General features: G+C 31.0%; 1 protein-coding gene and 1 long non-coding RNA gene across 42 annotated transcripts in view; one reads left to right on the forward strand and one right to left on the reverse strand.

Annotated features, from left to right (window-relative positions):
* Positions 1–9,060, forward strand: part of pxb (putative Hedgehog signaling attenuator pxb) — a 647,697-nt gene extending 638,637 nt beyond the window's left edge. For all 6 annotated transcript variants that reach the window (XM_087415727.1, XM_087415733.1, XM_087415732.1 and 3 more), the window contains one exon: positions 667–9,060. In XM_087415727.1, coding sequence (XP_087271853.1) covers positions 667–1,307 — 641 coding nt within the window. In that variant the 3' untranslated portion in view covers positions 1,308–9,060. The remainder of the gene's footprint in view (positions 1–666) is intronic.
* The window catches only part of LOC105144806 (uncharacterized), a 450,557-nt gene that overhangs the window by 426,647 nt on the left and 967 nt on the right, over positions 1–22,943 (reverse strand). For all 36 annotated transcript variants that reach the window (XR_015548175.1, XR_015548168.1, XR_015548174.1 and 33 more), the window contains exons 2-4: positions 22,172–22,230; positions 21,571–21,727; positions 21,247–21,293 (exon numbers count right to left, since the gene is read on the reverse strand). This is a non-coding gene — a long non-coding RNA (uncharacterized LOC105144806). The remainder of the gene's footprint in view (positions 1–21,246; positions 21,294–21,570; positions 21,728–22,171; positions 22,231–22,943) is intronic.

Here is a 22,943-nt window from a genome sequence, read left to right on the forward strand (position 1 = left end):
AAAAGATAGTTGTGTAAACGTATATAAAAAGGATGATAGAGAAAGAAGATAGACTATGAAGATATTTCCCAAAAAAATTAATTCTGCTCAAAAGGTTTTTCATAGTTGTAGTGCGCGCTAAACCAATATCTCTAAACTAACAATGATGTTTGCTTATCCGCTCCGTAATTGTTTACTGTTCTTACGTTATTGGTCGGCGACACATCGGCCTCTTGACTCGTTGGTGCTGCTTTTTTTCCTTATTTCTTGAACTCTCCGGCAACGTTTTTCTACCTGCTCTTCGAAGAACTGTTTGCTATTTGAATGTTTACCTAGAGTGCGTAGCTTCTTTACACAATCGAGTAATATAACGTTTTTAAGTTCTGGATTCCTTGAAACCTGTCGCAATATATCTACGTATAGATTCTTCTTCTCTTTACTTACTTAATGAAATTGAGTCAAATTTGATAAACTTGAATCAAAACTTTTCGAATATAATGCACTCTTTTATATCAAAAGTAATCTCTCGTCCTTTTTCTATCTTCAATTCCTATATCAATTTCCTATTTTGATTTCCTATCTCGATTTCCCAACTCGATTTCTGTGTTAACTTTTCAACTTTGTTACAGCATTCTAGATATGTAAATGCATCTCCGAGTTCCTACTGATTCAAATCTCCGGTTTCAGGCGTGGCCGGTACGCGAACGGGCAACGGCAGTACCCAGCGTCAGCAGTCCGTCCCGTCGGTGGCGCACAGGTTACCGTACTTCGTGCCACCCTTGCCGGCTGCACAGGCTCCACGGCTCGAGGAGAACCCTTACGAGAGCGTGCCGGTGCTGGGCCCCCTGCATCGTTACTCTAGCCAGAACAGGAGCAACAAGGAGCGTTCGCGCAACGGCAAATCCGGCAACGACAAGTACAAGTACCTGTCATCGCAGCAACAATACAGCGGCGACTATTATGGTCTGCAGGGCCAGTCCGATGTCACGACGCCGCTCTACACCCAGGTGGGCGGCGAGTACTCAGACACGTACTCGCAGCCAACCGATCGGCTGTTCGGTGACGATAAGTACAGCCAGCCAGTGTATTACACGAACTCAACCCGAGACTCGGCGTGCGATCAAGTAACCAATGCCGGTCGATTGTATCAGGGCCAACCTGACAGCAGTTTCGGTAGCGACAGCGGTTACAGTCATCACACGTCTGGTACCACTGGTACCACTGGTACCAGCGGCACTCGCGGCAGCAATTCCCGGACGAATCATCGCAGGGATAAGCAACGAAATTCCCATCACTCGCATCATTCTGCGGATTACATTGTGTCCTAATGGAGGACCGATCGCGACGTCTCTGAGAGCTCTCTTAAAAATATGCTCTCGCTAACAAGAGAAAAAGAGAGACAGAGAGACAGGATGAGACCTCGTTTCCGTCATATTATTGTCGCGATAGAATGATGATATCTATCATGCACGTTCGTTAATGGAGAAAACGGCTGATGCCGATTCGGCTGTGCTGAACTGCTGTATTTTGATACTTCGACGTCCACAGTTAAGAGTCAATAAAGGTATTCTTATCGCTTCGGCGTATCAAGTTGCGACGATCATGTTGAGCGATTTGATCGTCGAAGCGATGAGGAAACTCGCGAGCAAGTGACAATTCGGACTTGACGAGAGAAACATAGTGATCTGTTAGTGATTTATACATGTAGCTGACACGCAAGACTATCTAACAAATTTATTTGTAATCCAATGAGACTCAGGCTGGTACCAAAGGACGCTAACGATTACTTTTACCTTTTTAGTCTACAATCCTTTGTAATTTATATACGTAGAGAAAGAGCGTTAACCGCGGAACGAGCGGACTTTGTTCTCGTCGTGATATCGTCGCCTGTAAATCGTGCGACTACCAATCGCGAGAATACGCAGAAACAGTGTTAAAATTATCTAGGCGATTCCATCGTTCTTTCAAGCAATTCACAGTTTTGTAGACTGACAAACGTGTGAAATGTTCAAAGTCGAAACCCGCAAAGTCGAAACAAAAATTTGCAAATCTGCCTATTATAAGATGAAATTTGATTTGTTTTAAAACTGACATCGAGAATCGTTAAATCCGAAATCTAAGACATCAAGAATGCGATATTTTTAGACCAAATAACGAGGTTATTTAAAATGAATGGCGCAAATTACGAAATAAGCGGGTATCGATTACGGAATTATGGCGTTTTTTCCCTTCAGATTAACCGCCAATCCACTGCCAATCCTATCCTAAATGGTCGGACATGTGCAGCCGACCAGCAAGTTTCGTACAAACTTTGATATGACATGTAATTTTTGTCTCGCCCTCGGAAAAAAACGGATCCGATCATATGGTAAGGAACGTTAGATAGTATCACGCGGTTGTCTAGTCCGATAATAATCACTTTTCATACCAACGACGCTTTAAAGAGTCTTGTCAATGTGGCACTCATGCACGCTGATGATAATCTTGTAACAATAAATGCACAGTAAACGCTGAATTCTCAAATTATTTGTAAACAGAAAAACAGAACGATATATGCTGAAATTTAATCGCCAGTTAAATTATGACAAAAGCATTATGCTGTTCTTTATCATTCTCAAAAAATTATGAAATTATTTTAAAAAGATATAATAGAAACAACTTATTTATAAACAATGTATTGTTTATGAACTGTTATATAATATAAACTAATGTAAGCAATATTTTAAATTACAATAAATACATTCCTGAACTTTTTAAATTTGCAAGAAGTGTTGCACGATTTCGATACAATAAAATATATAATAATATATTTTATCGAAGCAGAGTATTATTAGTGATTCAGCCAAGTAAAATAAAGTAAAAAATTCAATTTTATTTTCAAATATGAATTCTCTTTCTACTATTGTTTACTTCTGCATAGATAATAAAACGACGCGAGATAAAGCGAAATAAAGCAGGTTGTTTTAATTAGGTTTCAACATACACAATACGATTTCGGGAATCGTAGATGCCACACGTATTACTAATATCATCGCTACACTGCCGTTAAATGTATATACATATACATTCGCGCTTCCACGACTGGAAATTTTTGGGTGCGCGCGAGCCTTTTATTTTTATAATCCCATCGCGGAAATGTAAAACTATAACAGTCGCTCGATAAAAATAAGGGAGTAAATTTTATTTCCGAGGAGAGAATCTACCTTTTCTTGCTCTGAAAAAACTTTCCAATGAAGCCGCGAATTTTCGTTCGTGATACTTCTCATAACTTCGTTCCTTCTAAAATCAAAGATTCCTGACTGCAAAAATCTTCTTTCCCAATCCGGTAATACGCTTTCTAGATCGCGAATGGTGTACTTCCAAAATAGAAACCGAAGGCGAGGCACCATAATCGCACTAATGAAGTCTCGCTGTTATCAATAATGTAACAGTGACCGCGTGTTAGAAAATTCATGAGTCGCAATTGCGGCATGCTCGTAACTCCTGCTCCATTCCAAATCGCCATTTTGGCGTATGTTAGCTTTATTGTAGACAAAGACTCAACGAAGCAACTCCGCGAATGGCCCAAATTACCCACGTGCATTATTAAGTACATTATTATCGCGATCGGGTCCGTTATATCGAGCGCCTTTACAAACAATTCTTGATCGGTAGTCGCACGTGGACGACTTGCGAGCTCGCAGATTGTGACAAACCAACGTTGATTTATTCCTCAGGATGTTACTTCGTCCCGTTAAATTATTGATGAATGCAAAATCATTTTGGATTATGTCGTTCCAATTTTTACTCAAAGAACGAAACGCCTTTCAAGAATTGCAGTAAATCTAGTCACAAAACATACATGTTAGACAAATTGAAAAATATTGTGATGTAGACATACGTTTCTTTTTTTTTACGTCGGAACGAAGTGACTACCGGAGGTGCAGGACAGTTCAAGCTTTTGGTACACTGCGAAATAGACCAAAGCGAGAACGAGACGCGAAAGAGTGAGAGGGAAAGTGTTCGTGCTAGAATGTACAGGCGCACGTTAGTACACCGTAAAAATACCGCTATCCCTTATATACATACCGCATGTAAGAAAGTAAACGGTAATCGACGAGCAGTGTACATAGAGAACCGGGAGGAGGTAATCCACCCGTGTGTAGCATAGCTGTACCATAACGTTACCGAAATCTTTTCCCGTGCGCGTACAAGAACGAGAAAAAAAGATTGAAATTTAATATATATATAAAAAAAAAGCTATGTATAGAGGGAGAGAGGCGCGAGAGAAGAGATTATAAATACGAATATAATTTTTAAATTATTTGTAATGGCAGACGCACGTCGCAACCATGGCGATGAAGATAGGAAAAGGAGGAGAATTCATTGTATCTTTCCTTTTCGGAGCGAGAGGGACGAATCGCAGGAAATAGGTGTTTAAAGGAGGCCCTTAGAATTTTCTGAAGCCTCCCTCTCGCTTCTCGAAATAGTGCACGCTCTCTTTTTAGACGCGCCTAGACGCGAATACCTCAACACAAAGAAATAATCGCTCTGTTGTAAATATAATTTTATATGTACGAGCCGGCGAGATTACGGTAGTTTGCACGATTGACAACAATGGGCCGATTCAAGATTGCCGCAAACATTAAGATTCCTGAAATGACGATTGAAAATGTAAACTCAGCTCTCGTTCATCGAACGTGTTTCTACTGGAATTTGTAGTTTGTTCGTATTTTAAGATTGTCTTAAGTAATATCTTAAGGTGTTAATATGATTTTGTAATTAGCCTATAACATCTTAAGACTACTTAATACGATCTTAAATATAAGGACCGATAAAAATATGAATATCAGCCTATCTTCGTATCATTAAATCGTTAAATAAATTATTTTGAAATACGAGTCAACGAGAATGTTGCGACTGAAGCAATTATTATTGCACCAGGTCATTCGATTCGTTAAAACACATTTACGATAGCTTGAACTCTCCAATACTTTCATTGCTATTAATTTAGAAGAATGAATATTTAAAGCCTGGTTGTTAAAAAATTTTGTATAAAGTAAAGGTGTTATTGGCAATTTTAAATTTTCTATATTAAAATGTTTCCACGTTAAAATCGGCCCTACGAGTATCGAAATATATCGTTTAATGATAATTCGCGCAAATCGAAAATCACGCGGCGCAACAACAATTTGTGTTTTTATACGGAACAAATCGATATGCGCGAGTTTGCATTATACTCGGGAAATTGGTGGATCGCGCAACGCTGCTGTTAATGTTATGCCAATCTAACGCTCCCGAAAGTCGTGCTCTCGATCTTAAATTATTCTAGATTCTAGATGATACAGTATAGCACCAGCAATAACAGTTCGAATAATCGAAATATCCTTTTCAATTCTTTATTTTTATTATCGTTCTTCTTGAGTAAGTTGAATGTGCACCGCGTTTCCTCACTTTTATTAGCACAATTAAAGTGATTCATCAATTTATCGTTGATTATTTTCTTGCGTCCTTCGGACTTCACAAATTACAAAAGATTTCAGCAAACAAGCTAAATTAGTTGGGAAAGTGCGAAATAATCGAATAATTCTATACTGATTTAATTTCAAACAAGGGAAAGTTATTTCTTTCTCCGACATGATCTTTGACTTTCCTGCGATAAACTACGAGCAGCTTACCAGTATTATTTAATTATTTCGTTTATTAATGAATTAACGAATCGTAACGAAGCGACTTCGCAAATTACGTTATAACGCTCTTCGGAGCACCTTCGAAGAAAAACTCGCATCCGAATCAGGAGCGAAATTTCTGATTAACTAATTAGCTCGATTTCTTAAATTAGACTAAGGCAGCTCTCATCGTTCCTCAGGAAGTGTATATTCGAGCAGAATAAAATAATATTAAATTGCGAGAGCATGACTGACTAGAGCGCGAGAGCGAAAGCGGGAGAATGAAGGTGTACAGTGTGTACTTATTAGGACGAGAATCACGCACGATCAAAAAGAAAACACTGCATACAATCAAAGTGCGCACACGATGCGAAAATATTAGGCGATTCGAAGATCGAGAAAGATCAATAGAAATGTGTAGGAAAAAGAAAACGAAAGGCGGATCGAGCTTTTGTTTCTTTTTGCGTTCATGTTAATTGAATGTTTTGCGTTGTTGTTTTATCTTCTTTTATGCATAGCTTGTATAATACGTAACAACGGAAATCTAAGTTATTCTTGTTCTTATTTTTAATGGGGAAGCTCGAAAACCCCGATCGAGCGCGGGATCTTCGTTACGAAGATCACGATTAATCGTTGCATATCGAATGTAGTGAGTGAGCGAAGTGCAAAACGAACCATGCGTGATCCGAATGTATGCAAAATATATGTCGATAATAGGATAACAAGAATGTGATAGAATGCGTTCATAAATTGTTTTTCATAAACTAATATTTGATTCGCACACTTACAAGGTGTTCGACATTGAATATATCGAATTAAATTCTCCGAGAAAGTGTAAAATTCATTTAAGATCAGTTAAAATTAATTTTCTTAATTGTCCATACAAAATTAAATTCAACAAATATATAAATTGGTAACGTTGGCGCTTTATATTGAATTATAAATATCAGGATCTTGTATAAAAATTGCAGAAAGAGAGGAGGTATCAAGCATGAGTCGTTTAGCGTATGCGTCGAAGTGTTTGATTTATAAATTCGTCGTCTTTTGTTCGCCGTCACAATGTTTTATTGTTATTGCGTACTATGCGCGAGGATAGCGAGCTTTAGCTCCAAACATGAGTGAGAGAGAGAGAAAAAGAGAGAGAGAGAGAGAGAGAGAGAGAGAGAGAGAGAGAGAAAGAGAGAAGGAGAGAGAGAGGAAGGATGACGGGAAAAGAAGAGACGGGAGAAAAGAGAGAAATAAAAAAGAGAATGCACGAACGAAAGTTAGAAATAGAGAACGTTTCCTTACCTTTCGAAACGCGTATACGATTCGCGAGATTATTATTATTTATTGTTGCGTTTTGTATGAGGGGACAGAGGATCACTTTCCCCTGTCGCTTTTCCTCAGCAGTCCCCCTCCCCCTGTCCCGTTTTGGTACCGTCGTTTCTTAGCGGCGGTTTTAGCGCTGTAGGCAGAACAGAGGACACAATAACATAGGCACTAGAGTACCTCAAGAGGAGGTAACAAGTAGCATCTCTTTGAAAGTTAGCTCGCACGGGCGTTCCGCCCTTTCGTCGCGCCGGGGATGCTCAAAAATGACGACACATGTATTCCAACACGTGTTCTAGAAACGCACATTTAACGGTAACAAGATGTGGCCTTTCGGATCCCATCTCACGAGATTTATTTCGTGTCGAAACAATTTTAATTTTAGAAGATAAAATACACAAAATTATACAATCGTACTTTGCGCTAAATATATCTAAAGTAGATTGTCCAAAATTTGCTCGCGAAGAGAAGCTATACGCTTTTCTTTCTTCATCGTTTCGTTGCGAGATAAAGAGTAAATATAAAGATTAGATGTTAGAGCTCTATCTAATGCTATTGCTGACTATCTGTTTAGTGCCTATCCTTTTTATTTGTGAATCAATGAGATGATGGAGAAGTGGGAGTTAAGTTTTGGACAGACTTGAAATCCTATAGCATAGATGCGCCAAGAGTCATGATTTTATGTCTAATAGGCTTTCTACCATAAGTAATTATTTAAATTTGAAGTCTTAAGTCGTACGAAATTAACCAATAATCTACTATTCTTCTCACATTTGACTGATTGATCGATTTCTTACGGTTTATGACTTAAGCTTAAATGATGACTTATTGTAGAAAGCCTTTAAGGGCAGGAGCATAGATTCTTGCATAACGCATAACACTTAAAGCATAAGAAAATCATTTAATCACAGTCTTTTATTTTATGAAAAGAAATGAAACTCTCCCGTCTTAATGAATAATAAAAATAGAAAGAGACACACTATAATCAATAGGGCGCTATAGAGCCCTAGATTTGACCTGAGTATTTCGTCACTGTTCTCATTAAATTTCCAAACAGCGCATACTGACATACAAGTCCGATTGTTTAATTCTTTTCTGAATAATACATCAAATGTGGCATATATATATATATATATATGTGTATATATATTTATATATATTATTAGTTAAACAAAAAATTAAAAAATATTCAAGTTATTTAATACTTATTCACAAAACACAAACTAACAATAACATTACATTAATATTAAAATTTCTCATTCAACAATGTAATATAACATGTTGTACACAACAGTTACATTGTTGAGTAGGAAATTATAATATTGGTGTAATGTCACTATTAATTTTTCTTCTGCGGATTAAGCAATACTGGATGTTGCATAATTTGATCTCAAATTTATTTGTTCAACGGAAATAGCGGCCAGAAATCACATCGTATTGAAAACGTTAAAAGTGCTATTTGAACACGCTCGTTTTACATCTCATTTCGACACGGATTAAATCTCCGTTTGGTCCGATTTAACTTCTCCAACAATTCAGTTCGAATTACTAGTCGAGGGTTAGCGCGAACGACCTGGTCAACGCGAAACCCTATTCGGTGAAGTTCGGTCGAACTACTGTAATCCAATCGATATACGGGTATTCGGTATCAATAGCCCTGAGCGTCCCACAAATTCCACCGTCCATAGTAGACCTGTTCTTTTCACCTGAACTTCTTGCACGGTTCATCTTTGCTCTTTCTCTCTCCATGTTGGAAAGAAGAAAAAGAGAAAAAATTAACGGCAAAAAGTTCAGCTAAAAATTACAGATCTAATAAATCGAGGTGTCGATCCTTGATAAGGAAGATCCTTAAGGAAAATTGAGGAAAATCCTCGCAAAAGATTGGCTCTCAAGTTCGACGGCGGCGACGAAAAGGCGGAGCACCAGCTCGCAGAACAGGGTAACTAGCTCTAACACCTATCTCTTACGTCAGCTAAGGAACAAGAAAGCTCTGTCACACTCGTTCACGTCACGGTATCACACCGCCGCGATCTAGCATTTTTAATCAGGAAATGTCTAGGCGGCAATCTCGAGACACTATCACACACCTTCGTACTAATAAACGATTTACTATTCGATTTCATTGCGACGTCTATCATTATTTTCACCTGATCATAACTGCACCCCTGTAGCAAGTTGAAATCCTAACGAATTTTTATCACTTTCTAATTTATTAATTTGCCAAAAAATATCCATTTTATTTAGATAAATATTTGGATAAATATATTCTTTACAACTTTTATATTAATATTTTAAAAATACTATTCGATTTATTATTAATCATATTCACTGTGAATGTTTTGAAAAAATAGATCAGTGCTAAGTATTTTATTATTACTTAATATATGCTATTAAAATTAATATTTAGGTCTAATCTAGAATATTTGGTAGTATTTCATGTTTAATCTTTTAAGAAACATATAATTTAAAAATTATAATTATAATGATAATTTAATTTATATACAAATTACAAATTACTATTAGAGATTTATATATTAATTGCATGTTATATAGACATTTTAAAGATCTGTTTCTTTCCATGATATTTTACATGCAAGCATAATAATCTATATTTCATTATCATGATCTATATTTCATTATCATGACGAGAAAAGCGAATTGACAGATCATTGAACAGAATAATAAGATAGGTAAGTTAACAAAAAAATAAAAAGTGTCTCAAATTGCAGCAGCGTTCAAAACAATTAATATTTAAAAAAATAATCGCGGAATTTTATTCTTTAAATTAATATTTTACAAAAAGTTTCATAATTTTTGAAACTATATATTTTTCTCTAAATTGGTATAAAATCTGCTAAATAAAGATTCTTTTGTTCCAAGTAATTAAAATAATTAAAATAATTAAAATTCTTCAGACTGGTAATTAACAATATTCAAATTATAATTACAAACAAATTCCAAATTTATTAATTATACATTTAGAATCACATTTGTATAGATTTTTAATTACTTTATTTATTAACTATTAGTAAATAATTATTTTAATTATTTTACTTAAAGTACAAAATTAAATCTTTATTTATCAGATTTTATAAAAATTTAAAAGAAAATATATAGTGTGTTTCAAACAATTAAAAAATATTTTAAATCTATAAATATAAAACTTAAATTATGATAAATTTAGGCTGCAAATATCTTCCCAAAATAATAATTTTAATAAAACTGCATTATAATAACGATACAAAATTGTATATTGTTGAAATAAACAACCAACAGAGAAATCACAGTAACAAATAATTATCTTTTTAATAAGCTGTAAATTACTTACTTCGCAATTATTTCAACTGAGTCTCTCTCTAACTTCCTCCAGGTTTCTTACTTCTACATGGCGGATTTTTCATATAAGAATTTCGGCAGCAATACAGGGATCACATCAAAATCCATCAAAATGTTTACCACTGCTTTCGGTACTTTCGTACGCGCATTCGCGAAACGTTAATCATGCATGATCGTTGCTAATCATCACAATTATACAATAATCGCGGGCATTTTATGCTCCAATATTAATTGTTCGTAATACACATTCATCGAAATTAAAAATACGCGGAAAGAAGTATCACGCGAAATGATGAGCGATCTTTTGACAATCCGTGGATCGCGACGCGACTCGTTACAGTGCGACGCACGAATCCAAGATGGAGTTCATAAATTGCGCGGCCAACTTCATGCACCAGCTGAGTGAACTGAGGCGCGCGACGATGATGTTCTAGCTGCACTTATGTGCACTTTTATACACTTTCATACGTTTTGACTAAAAAATAATACAAGTTTGTGCTTGTCAGAGCAATTATTATCTTACATTATAATATTAATAAAATAAATCTTATATGAAATATAGAATTGAGAATATATTCATGGAATAGATTATCGAAAAATATATACTACTCGTCGCTCATGACTGGCGAGATATATGAAACTTCAGTGGAACATAATCGTTGCGAAACACATCACCGATATACGAACGCAAAATTTATACTATGAAACTGATAAATATTAATTTATGTAGCTTATTATGGGATTACTCACTAATTATTGAACACGTCGCGACGCCAGTTGCTTTTGTATCGATCTGTTCTGACGTTTCGCTAAATGCCTAAATTATATATAAGAAAATAATTTGTGTTTTTAAAATAAATAATTTGTATTTCCAAAGCAGAGAATTTTTAAAATTTATATAAAAAGAAATAATGCTCATTCAAATACAAATTAGCACATAATATTGCACTCGCAAACGCGTTCCGGATATTTTAATGTTTTTCGTAGAAAACAAGCATTATTAGCGGACAATGTGCATATCGATTCTTGCGTGGGTATCGCAACTTTACAGCTACTTCTAGTATTACTGAAAGATCCCACGCCTTTAATCAGAAATGGCGAGCGAATAAATTTAAATCAATAAATGAAATTGCTGAAAAATTCGAAGTACAAGATAAATTAACATCAATAAGAAAATAATTTTTTTGTAATCCAAATTAATTTCGATAAATGGGCTGTCATCGTACATTTCACGCTTCGTCTCGTGGATTGTTCAGCTTGAAAGTAATGATTAATTCTATTCGATTAAAACGGGAAGTCTTAATGGCAATATCGAACATCGCATCTAACAAACACATCCAATCCGATGAAAAACAATAAACGCAAACTCAATGTTCGTAACGCGTAGGTTACTGTTTCAAAATTGTTGTCCTATTTGTATGCGAATTTCCGATATTTATCGAATTTACACGTTACACGGTCAACACCGAGTGTTTCTGCAAACTCGTACACTGAATCCAGTTTAATTACACGATTGCGAGCGCTCTTAAATCGTGGTCATTACTTTGCACGCGCTCGCATCATTCGTGAACGCTTGCAAATATGAAATCTGGTTGTTTGATCGATCAATAAAACTCATCGCACCAGCTCGAGGTATCGTGATTTCCTTCCCTCCTTCCCTTCTGCCTCTGTGTCCATGGATGCATCGCTAATAATTAAACATGATGACGAGGGATGACGTTGTTTTAATCCTCTCATTATACCCACAAGGACAGTGATCACCGCTAACCGAGGTTATTTATCAAGAGACAAGTCAATTACAAGAGAGAGAGAGAGAGAGAGAGAGAGAGAGAAAGAGGAAAAGTGCATTATCGAGTATCCGTATAGGGTGCGAAATGAAAACAATATTTCGATAATATCACAGACCTGTATACCTGCCTGAATTCACATAACGAGTCTACCCTTGTTAGACAACAACGAATGCAAATTCAGTAAATTGGGACAGGATGAAAGGATGCAACTTCGACGGATTTCATCATAAATTAACTTTGCTTTGAATTGTGATACTCTTCTCACGTTTCAAACTTATTAAGAGATGCAAATATTAACCAGATTAAAAAATCATCTACAATTCTTTTGTATTCAACAGAATATTTCCAGTTTTCTATGCATTGCATAGAAAAAGAAACAGAAGAAAGAAACAAAAAATGCAGACAATTGAATTAATGAATAATACTGTGCGTTATGTCTTCGCAAAAATTACTTTGTTATACATAATGCCAATTCTCGTGTTTTGCGAGCACGAAATGATTAAACAATATTCAATAATTAATTACTTACAATAGAATTATTACAATAGAATTTGACCGCTGCATAATGGCACACTAGATACCATTAATGCAACTCACAATTATGTATGATCCATAAAACATGCGAAATTTATGTTATTATCATAAATTATTACAATATAGAACAATTTTTATATGAGATAATTATATTGACTGAGCAATTAAACTAAAAAGAGTATAAGTTAAAAAAAATATTACGTTCCAAAAAAATATTTATCTAGAATTATGTTTTTATAATTTTTTTTTTTTTAATATATCAAGTGCGTATAATATAACCTTTATAAAAAGTGATTGGAATTGGAAAATTATAATTTCCATATAAAAATTAATGTTATATATAATACATATAAAACATTTTAATAAGATCAATACTTATTTAACAATATTTTATAGATTAAATAAAAATTTTTTTAATTTTAACAACATGTTTTTAAAAACACATGTCTACTTATTCAAATAATTTTTCTCCAAATTCTAAATCGCTGCCAAATTTATATTACTTTCACATACAATTTAGAAGAATCTGTAATTTTTTCATAGTATTTTATTTTGTTACAAAATATATATAATACATTCTTAACTCTATAATCCCATTCCAAACTATCCCGATCAAATGGAATTTACTTAATCATTTTGCAAAGAAGATACACCTTCAAATAAAGGTATTTGTGATTAAAAATTTAAATCTACATGCGTAGACCATGGCGATAAAAAATTGATAACTCGATTTACAAATTCTATCTCAAAAAAAAAAAAAAATTTGATAGCAACTTAATATTTAAAAAATACAGACTTGTTATTTTAACATATTTTTTAACTGAATTTTATAAGTATCTAAAAATGATTCTGAAAACGAAAATATTTTATATATAATTATATAAAATTACAATACATATAATTTTATATAAATAGACATATTTTATATACAATTGTATTGTAATATAATATTATATATACATATATATAAAATTATCTCATATATAATATTATTATCATATATAAAATTATAATAATTATTAGGTGTTGGAATTAATTCGTAGCGTTTTTAATGAAAGAATGTTATTTATTTCACATGAGCATTAAAAAATACATTAATGAAAGTACTTCCCATCACTTGTAAAACGCTACGAATTAATTCCAACACCTAATATATATAAAATCTGTCCATTTATATATATAATTATATATAATTTTATATAATTTTATTTAATTATATAAAAATATTTTTCCCAGGATTAGTGAAAAAAAATTAATAAAATTTTGTAACTGTTAAGCATAAACAATGATTATAAAAATAAATATTATTAGATGTTGGAATTAATTCGTAGCGTTTTTTAATGAAAGAATGTTATTTATTTCACATGAGCATTAAAAAATACATTAATGAAAGTACTTCCCATCACTTGTAAAACGCTACGAATTAATTCCAACACCTAATAATTTAAACGCTCGTGATATTTTTTGCTGAAATATTAATTTGGGATGTTATTATAATAAACAATGTTATATATTTCTCTTCTTATGTGAATAATTACAATTGAGAATTACGGAACTATATTTACTGATAAGTGTATTCGGATATGAAAGGTTTTTTGCACCTTCAGAACAGATTTATTAGTAAACTATATTAACTTTCAGTAAATTTATATATTAGCTGCGTTTTAAAGAAAAAGCAGCTTTGCAACTGTTGTAAAATTCTTCAAGATTCATAAAAATCACATCGTTCACACGATCACATCATTCATGTATGTGTAAAAATCTTATTATTGTAATATTAATGTTAATTAATGAAAAAACATTTAATAAGACGAATAAATTCTTATCTCAGAATATTATATTTAATTGATTTCATGATTAAACTTAAAAAAATTATATTGCCGTAGTCGTTAACTTATTGTCGAATTGTCATTGGTTTCAGAGAATATCAAAAAAACCCTTAATTAATTAATTGATTAATTTCAGCTCTCCAACGAGAATTCCTAGATTCAATGAAGCACCGAAATAGGCTCGAATGAATGCTACGCAAGCATAACTTTTTACGTTAAAAATCATTACTCTTCATCGGTACGAATTACATTTATATGTCTATTACTTGCTAGGAACAGCCACGATCAAGCCCCAATTATCGTATTTATGAACATGAAAATAATGCAGTTTTTGCATTAACTTTTAATGATTTAATACGAAACATAATTTAAGAATTCGATTAATAAATATTTAATATTATATACTTCACGAGTTTCATCATAAAAGCAAGATAAAATATTAACATATTTAATACGAAACATAATTTAAGAATTCAGTTAATAAATATTTAATATTATATGCTTCACGAGTTTTTATGATGAAACTCGTGAAGTATATAATATTAAATATTTATTAATCGAATTCTCAAATTATGTTTCGTATTAAAAGTTAATGCAAAAACTGCGTTATTTTCATAAAATCGAAATAAAATAAGATGTTTTGCAAATTCTATAACAAGCTCTAATATAAAATTTGGGACTTCGCAAAAATATATTAAATTTACTTGTATCACATCGTGATATCTAAGACATGAATGTTAATTTCGTGAACAAAAATTGTATACACATACCGTCATTGTCTTCAATTAATTATTATACATGCCATATGAATTATAACTTTTAATACGGAATTTTAAATAAAGTATTTCCCGAATTTTTATTAACAATCTTTTGGTAACAAAAATATTTTTAAACCTTCCAAAACGAAATTTTAAATGCGCATCGATCTTTGTCTTATTAATTCGAATTAATCCGATTACATAATAAACATTATTTGCAACTATTATTACATAAATTACAATTACAATATATAGTATTTCCAATTATATTATTATATATAAATAACACAATAATATATATACAATTATTATTACATAAATTACAAATAGAATACATAACATTTACAAAAATATGTAATATTTTGTCTCTAAGAATTAATTTAAAATTAATAATATAATTTTTAAATTGTTATTATTATTAAAAATATAATAACAAATGCAATTATATATTATTATTATATTTTATATAATAATAAATAATTTAATATTTAATACAATAATAATAAATATATTGATATATTTATAATTATTATATATAAGTTATTATTATTTTGTGTATCTATAATAGAATCTTTTCAAGTATGTATCTATAATAGATTCTTTTTATTTTTCAACTCAAATTATTGACATATCAAACTCCTACCTGACCGAATCCCTACTTATCCGTATTCCAGTCTATATTCCTACTTGCCCATATTTTTTTCCATTTACCTACCTACCTGCATATTTCAACTTAATAAAAAAAAATCTTGAATTAAAATCGTGACGCGATATGCGACTTACTAAGGGAACCGATTTGTTGGTTAATCCAGCAAAATAGCTGAAATCTACTCGAGCGATAAATCTAAGAGTCAGAGTTTCAAATATACGCGCACGATTAGAATATAAATTGTATCTTTTCAGTCTCGTATATATGAGAAAATAGAGGAAAATATAGAGAAAATCAAACAAATAAATAAATAATAATTTTGTACATTATCTTATACTCCATGTGATCAAAATTGATCACTTACCTTGTTTCTTCAGGCCAGATTGGACTTATCTTTCGTCACATCTGATCATAGATTGATCGCATTTCAATTAAAAATCGATAAGACAAAAATATCTCCTTGCTGTTATTATTATTGCCGACAGACAATATTACGTTTGATTCGTGTATAGTATATACGCGAGAAGATCGTACCGAAAAATTTAAACTGATAAAAAATTATTTAAAAAGAATATTGACAATAATCGTAAATTGTACAAAACTGAAGATATGTTCACAAATTTCATTACTTGCATGAGAATTTTGATCGAATATTTCTGCACGGCACGCGTTGTTTAAACTTAAAATTTTATTTAAGTTTAAAAAAACTTTTGTCGTATTATATGTGTATTGATGCCGTCTTAAACAAAAAACTTTACATATTTCGCGTAAAATTGAAATTTATAATATTAATAATATTCTAATGATCAAAAATCGATAAATAAAAAAGTAATAGAAAATTTGACGACAGTGAAGATATAATGCATGTTTATATATAAGCACCTCCAAAGCATATCAAGTAAAATACACAAAACAAAATAAATGACATGAAATCCGAAAAAACTAAACATACGATATTATAATTAATTATGTGCTGCTACGAATAACGTACATATATTAGGTGTTGGAATTAATTCGTAGCGTTTTACAAGTGATGGGAAGTACTTTCATTAATGTATTTTTTAATGCTCATGTGAAATAAATAACATTCTTTCATTAAAAACGGTACGAATTAATTCCAACACCTAATATAATTATAAGATTACCGATATAAATATGTTTTACTATTTCTCATTTCATATTCAGATTACTTTTAATATAAATTAAATTTTAACATAAATTAAAATAAGTTACATGTAAAATCATAATTATGAACAAGAAAGAACTGTTGAATGAAACCAGTGAACCAAGGTGTTATTCATATTTCCAGTATATTAAAATATACTCTAGAATACAGATAGCTTGAAGTTATAAGATAAGGAGAAATAAGTCACAATCAAGTATACCATTAAACGTATTATATTGATGACGAATATTCAAACATACTATTATTTACTGTGTGTAGTCTGCAGTTACATAACATATTAAATTTGTAGTAATTGAACCAACCATGAACAAAAGACGTTAATAAAACTATTGATAACAGAATTTAGAAAGAATAATTCAATCACCAAATCGCTTTTTAAATCTCACAAATGTAATTATCAAAGCATAAAAAAATAAGAAACGATCAAGGTCAATAAATGAACGAATTACCACTTCCGATCCATAACAATGACCAAGACGAATATTGATAACAGATATTCGTGATAGAAATATTCTAATTCAAATAACTCCTATTTTTTTTTTCGTAAAAAATTTCCTCATTAATAATTCAACAACTTTAAAAAAATTAATAATCATCAACCAATATTGAAATTATTGATATACGGAATTCGGATCTCATGAATGAAAAGTTGAATTTAATCAAGGATCCTTCATTTTCAACGAAGCGTTAGAAATTGCGTATCTCAATAAAAGTCATTACGAGAGAGAGAGAGAGAGAGAGAGAGAGACCGACCCCACAAATATTTTCTTCAGATTTTCCTTTCATCAATGTATTACTAGATATCAGCAAAAATAACCTTAAAAATCCGAATTTATATAAAACAAAATTTTATATTGAATTAATTTCTCTCCCACATAATATTTAAATATTATACAAATGTTTTACAAAAATATTACCACGTTTCTTCAATAATTGCATTTATCTATAAGATATATAAATTATACTAAATCTTCATTTTATCCACGATCTCTGTCTGCTATTTGAATTTCGCGATTCATAGCTAAGAGATTTTTTTATAACGCTCCACCTATAGGGTTCCCTTTGATTATCATTCTTTACTTCGCTTTCATCAATTTTCCTTTCGATAAATTTTTTCAACGTCTCGCGAATCACTATATATTCTTGTTGCAGATCCTTCATGACAAGTGCAAACGACAGTTCGAATTGCACGACACGCAATGTAACTGACGATTCAACGGCTACGATCAACGCAACGGATGTGGAACCGACAGTGAGATCGTTGCGAATACGGCCGAATTCTCGTATCACGTTTTACGCGCGTCTAACGCCGACGAGGCCTTCATAACCACGATACTCTGCGAACCACAATAGTTGTGTCACAACAAGTGCGTAAATCGCTCGGCTGATAGACGCGACGTGAGGCAATCCTACTTTCTGGGGCGGTATTGCCCACATCCCTCGTGCAATAATCGTGGTTAATTCGGCTTATCGGCTTGCTAGACGCTAGTCTTACGAATCAAGCTCAGCAGACCGGTAAACGTGGCAAGAATTGGACATGAATTGCAATGATCACGCTACTCGGACCGTATCTCGTATTTATACAACGTTTATGTAAAACCCGGAAATGTTTCGGAAAAAACGCACCGTTTATTCAATAAAATTCAAATTTATTCAATTTAATAAATTTTATTGCATGTGCCATGAGGAAACTGCAATAGAGATGTTAAATGACACATGAAAAATTAAAGAAAATTTATAAAAGAAATAAAATATTGAGAGATCCGAGATGGTGGAGCTATTTTAGAAGGAAGGTGAATAAAGAAATGTGTGACGGGAAAGGAGAAAAGAATAATTCTTGAAAAATTACGTGAATCGACGTTTTACGATGTATGTATTAGAATTGCTTTTTATAATTTTATATTTAATTTCGGTTATCATTTTTCAATTTCATCTTGAATGCATATTAAATGTGGCATTAAAACATATTAATTTAAACTAAATGTAATAAATTTAATAAATTTTTTATGATAAGTAATATACCTAGGTATTTTTTTACATTTTTATCTTCATGTCACGCTATATGCAAACGCTGTTGTGACTTGCTTTGTAAGTATTTCTATATAATATTTAACATAATAGTATAACAGTTATTTACATTTATATAAAAATCTCTCTGTATTACCATGACACCGATCACTTTGTCCATGAACATATTACACACGTTATTAAAATAAGTTTCCATTTTCTATCTAATTTTTGAAAAATGTGTGTAAACTCGACATAATTATGAAGTTATTTCTAACGCAGTTATTTTATTTAAAAAATTTCTTAATTATGTAATTCAGAATTTAGCGGTTTATATTAGTTTTACAATAATCTTAAATTATTCCTAGAACTCTTGTGTTTGCACAATATTTATATGAAATAGAAATGACTGCAAAGATACAATGAAAAAGGAATGGCAATAAAATTAAATCATCATAGACCCAGTGTATTATGATTATATTTATAGCATCATCTAGATAATTCTATTTGTTTTAAGATGTTTCATAAATAAATCTGTGAAAATCTTTGTACTCATTGCGCTAATAATAATTTCATCATATTGACACTCCATCATTATTTTAAATTATATATACATTATATACTTGTTATCGTTTTAATATACTGAAAATGGCCCAGTTTTGACTGAAACGTTTATATTAGATCATTTAAAAAGTATCCGCGGTTTTTTCATTCAAAAATTGAACAAAAAACCGCGGATACTTTTTAAATGACCTAATAACTTATTATTTATATATGTACATTTAAATATAACTACTGCGCGAAAAAACTCTGTATTGTGACTTATAAGTTCCTTATCAATTACATTTATATCATTGTTATATCATTTATATCTAGTTGTAATATGCATTATATGAAAGTGTCTTTTTTATAGACAAATTTTAATGGAACCGTTAATATAATTGGAAAAGTTCTTATGTTGCGCGACGTAACTTATGGGATTTTATGTCAATTATTTTGCTTTACTTTTAAATTTATTTTATCAATCAATCAAATGAATAAGTTAGAAACTATTAAAATTGATGCTGTGTGTTCAAGAATTAATTATTTATAGTCATATATAGCATTGCATTTTATATGTATGTGTATATATGTATATACATATACATATGTAAAATAAGATTAGTCAGTCGTTGTATAACATTATTATACTTTTTTTATAAAGAAAGACAATTTTTTTATTTGCATTCAAAAGATATTTTTGAAAATATACATAACATGTTTTTTTTTGCACCAATTTATATCATATTTAATTTTGGATATTTGGAAACGGGATTAAGGAAAATAAATGCGTAACTTGTTTAATTACAGGTTTGCTATATCAAAATATAATCTTTATTTTTGTTATATATATATATATATATATATATATATATTGAATATGAAAATATCCTATAATACAATTTTTTTAAAAGATATTTGTGGAAATTTTTGTATTTTAAAATTCATATTTTGTTTATACGAAAATTTATCTTTTTTACTTCATTATTTATTTCATCAATTTTAATTTAAAAATCAATTATTTCAATAATTTTTTTATATCTATCAAACTTATTTTTATTGAAATGCAGTTTTGTATAAATATTTTTTTTATTTATATTGCCAATAAAGGAAATTTTGTTGAATATTCTTTTGAATTAAAAAATTTAATCGTTTCTAATATATGTGAATCATATAATATTATAATTTAATAAAATTAATTTATGTTCTCTTACTTTGATTTTATTAATACTATATTTATAACACTAATTCATCATTAAATTCTATTTCATTTTTTTTTATGTGTATACTTATGTGAATACCCGGGAAAAAAAAAATATATATATATATATATATATATATATATAAAATTATATAAATATAACACAATTATATAATTATATATAATTGTATTATATTTATATAATTATATATAAAATATGTTAATTTTTTATATAATTTTATATAATTATATATGAAATATTTTTTTCCTATAAACATAATAGTCTCAAGCACAATAACACCAAGACCAAGTTGAGAAATAACAATAGACAAATCCAAAATTAAATATGTATCATAATTGTTTATAGCCAATCCATTTTAAAGTAACGGATTTATAAAATATTATATTTATTTCTAATATAATGATGGATGCTACATTTTTCATAAATTCGTTACCTGATAAAATCTTTGTCACTCACCGACTGATGCGCAGCAGTGAAGTTATCAACTACATGGCTACATAGTTCTGTAACATACAAACACAAGATCCAAATTAAAATAATGTTGAAAATAATTAATAATTCAAAAAATAATTTTTATACACATTGAATTTTTCAATTATATATCTAAAAATTGAAAAAATAATTATACATTTTCTCAAAATTGTCTTCATGAAAATAAATTTCCATAATACTTTAGATTAATTCTTTTTCTTCAATTATTATTTTTAGTCATCGAAATAAAACAATCTAATGGGAAGAAATGATTTATTTTTTATTCAAGTAAGTAATAAGCTTATTTACCGCAAACTTGGTCCATCAAAACTCATTGTTTTTCCTAAGCCTCCTCCTTCTTTTCCTCCTCCTCCTCACAGAATTGTCAAGCCTGCTTCCCGTCTCTCTTCTCTTCCCATTGCTTACTTTGTCACATGTAGATGTGACATGTAGGTGTGTACAGTATCTAGTTGAAATAAATCATTTGTTAAAATTAAATGTAGTTGCAAATAATTACTAAAGATGTGCTCTGTTTTGTACAATACTTGTAAGTATCATTTGTCCTATTTAATATTTGATAGATAAGGCTGAACATGCTTACAACATATGAAAGTGAAAGCGGAACGCACCCTAAATATTATGTGACCAGGTCATATCTTGTTCGTATTGTCAATATTATGATATATGATATATAATTCATGTTGCAACAGCAAAAAAAAAAAGAAAATTTGTCATGTTTAATACTTGCAATATTTTACAAATAAAATTTGAACATTGGAATGCATCTAAAAATAGTGAAAAATTTCTGGACAGTTGACTTTACGCATCAAAGACTATTCGGCTGCACAAGTATTGTTAAATACGTGCTTAAACGAATTATCAATATAAAATTAACATAAATTTTGCTTACCAATTCAATAAGTCGCTACGCCATTCATTTCGAGCCGACCATCTCGTATTCGCCGCATTCTGCAAATAAAACATAAATAAATTACTGTATCGAAATGATTTCGTCTCTCGCGTGATCAATTTCACACGCCAAGAGCGACATGGTGGCAATCCGCGTCCTTCTCTTATAATTTGTAAGTGAATATTGAATCTGTAATTGCGCGAACACTAAGTGTTGCAATAAAGAACAAATACAAGATTAATATAAATTTCAATTATCATTTGATCGATGTCATTTGATCTCGTCTCTTAATTATATTTGCGTTTCATTTACAGATCGAGATGTGTAAATGAATCGTTGTTGTAATTAAGATGACGAGACAGCTTCGTTTTTGCACGGTTAACTTTGGCGTACCAACATCGACGCGAACGTTACGGCGTAATGCACTTCTCATTCTTGGCATCGCATTCATGAATTTTCCGTCTATATGAATTTTCGAGATATATTTGATATATTTGAAAATATTATAATATACGAAAATATTATAATATACGCTTGTCTTTTATGATTATTATTTCCGTATTGCAGATTGATATTCGAAAATCTCATTGTGAATTATTCAAGTGATATATTTTCGGCGAATAAGTTTTACAAAATACGTGTTCGAATGGATTATTAATATGCGATTACTAAATCTATAGTCGATAGTTAAATATCGCGTATAAAAATATACATTCAAGTTATATATTCAGGTATTATATAGGTTTTAATTACCATATTTGATCGCGCACTT

This window comes from Acromyrmex echinatior, chromosome 18 (assembly GCF_024713525.1).
Source record: "Acromyrmex echinatior isolate Ae372 chromosome 18, ASM2471352v2, whole genome shotgun sequence".
NCBI lineage: Eukaryota > Metazoa > Arthropoda > Insecta > Hymenoptera > Formicidae > Acromyrmex > Acromyrmex echinatior.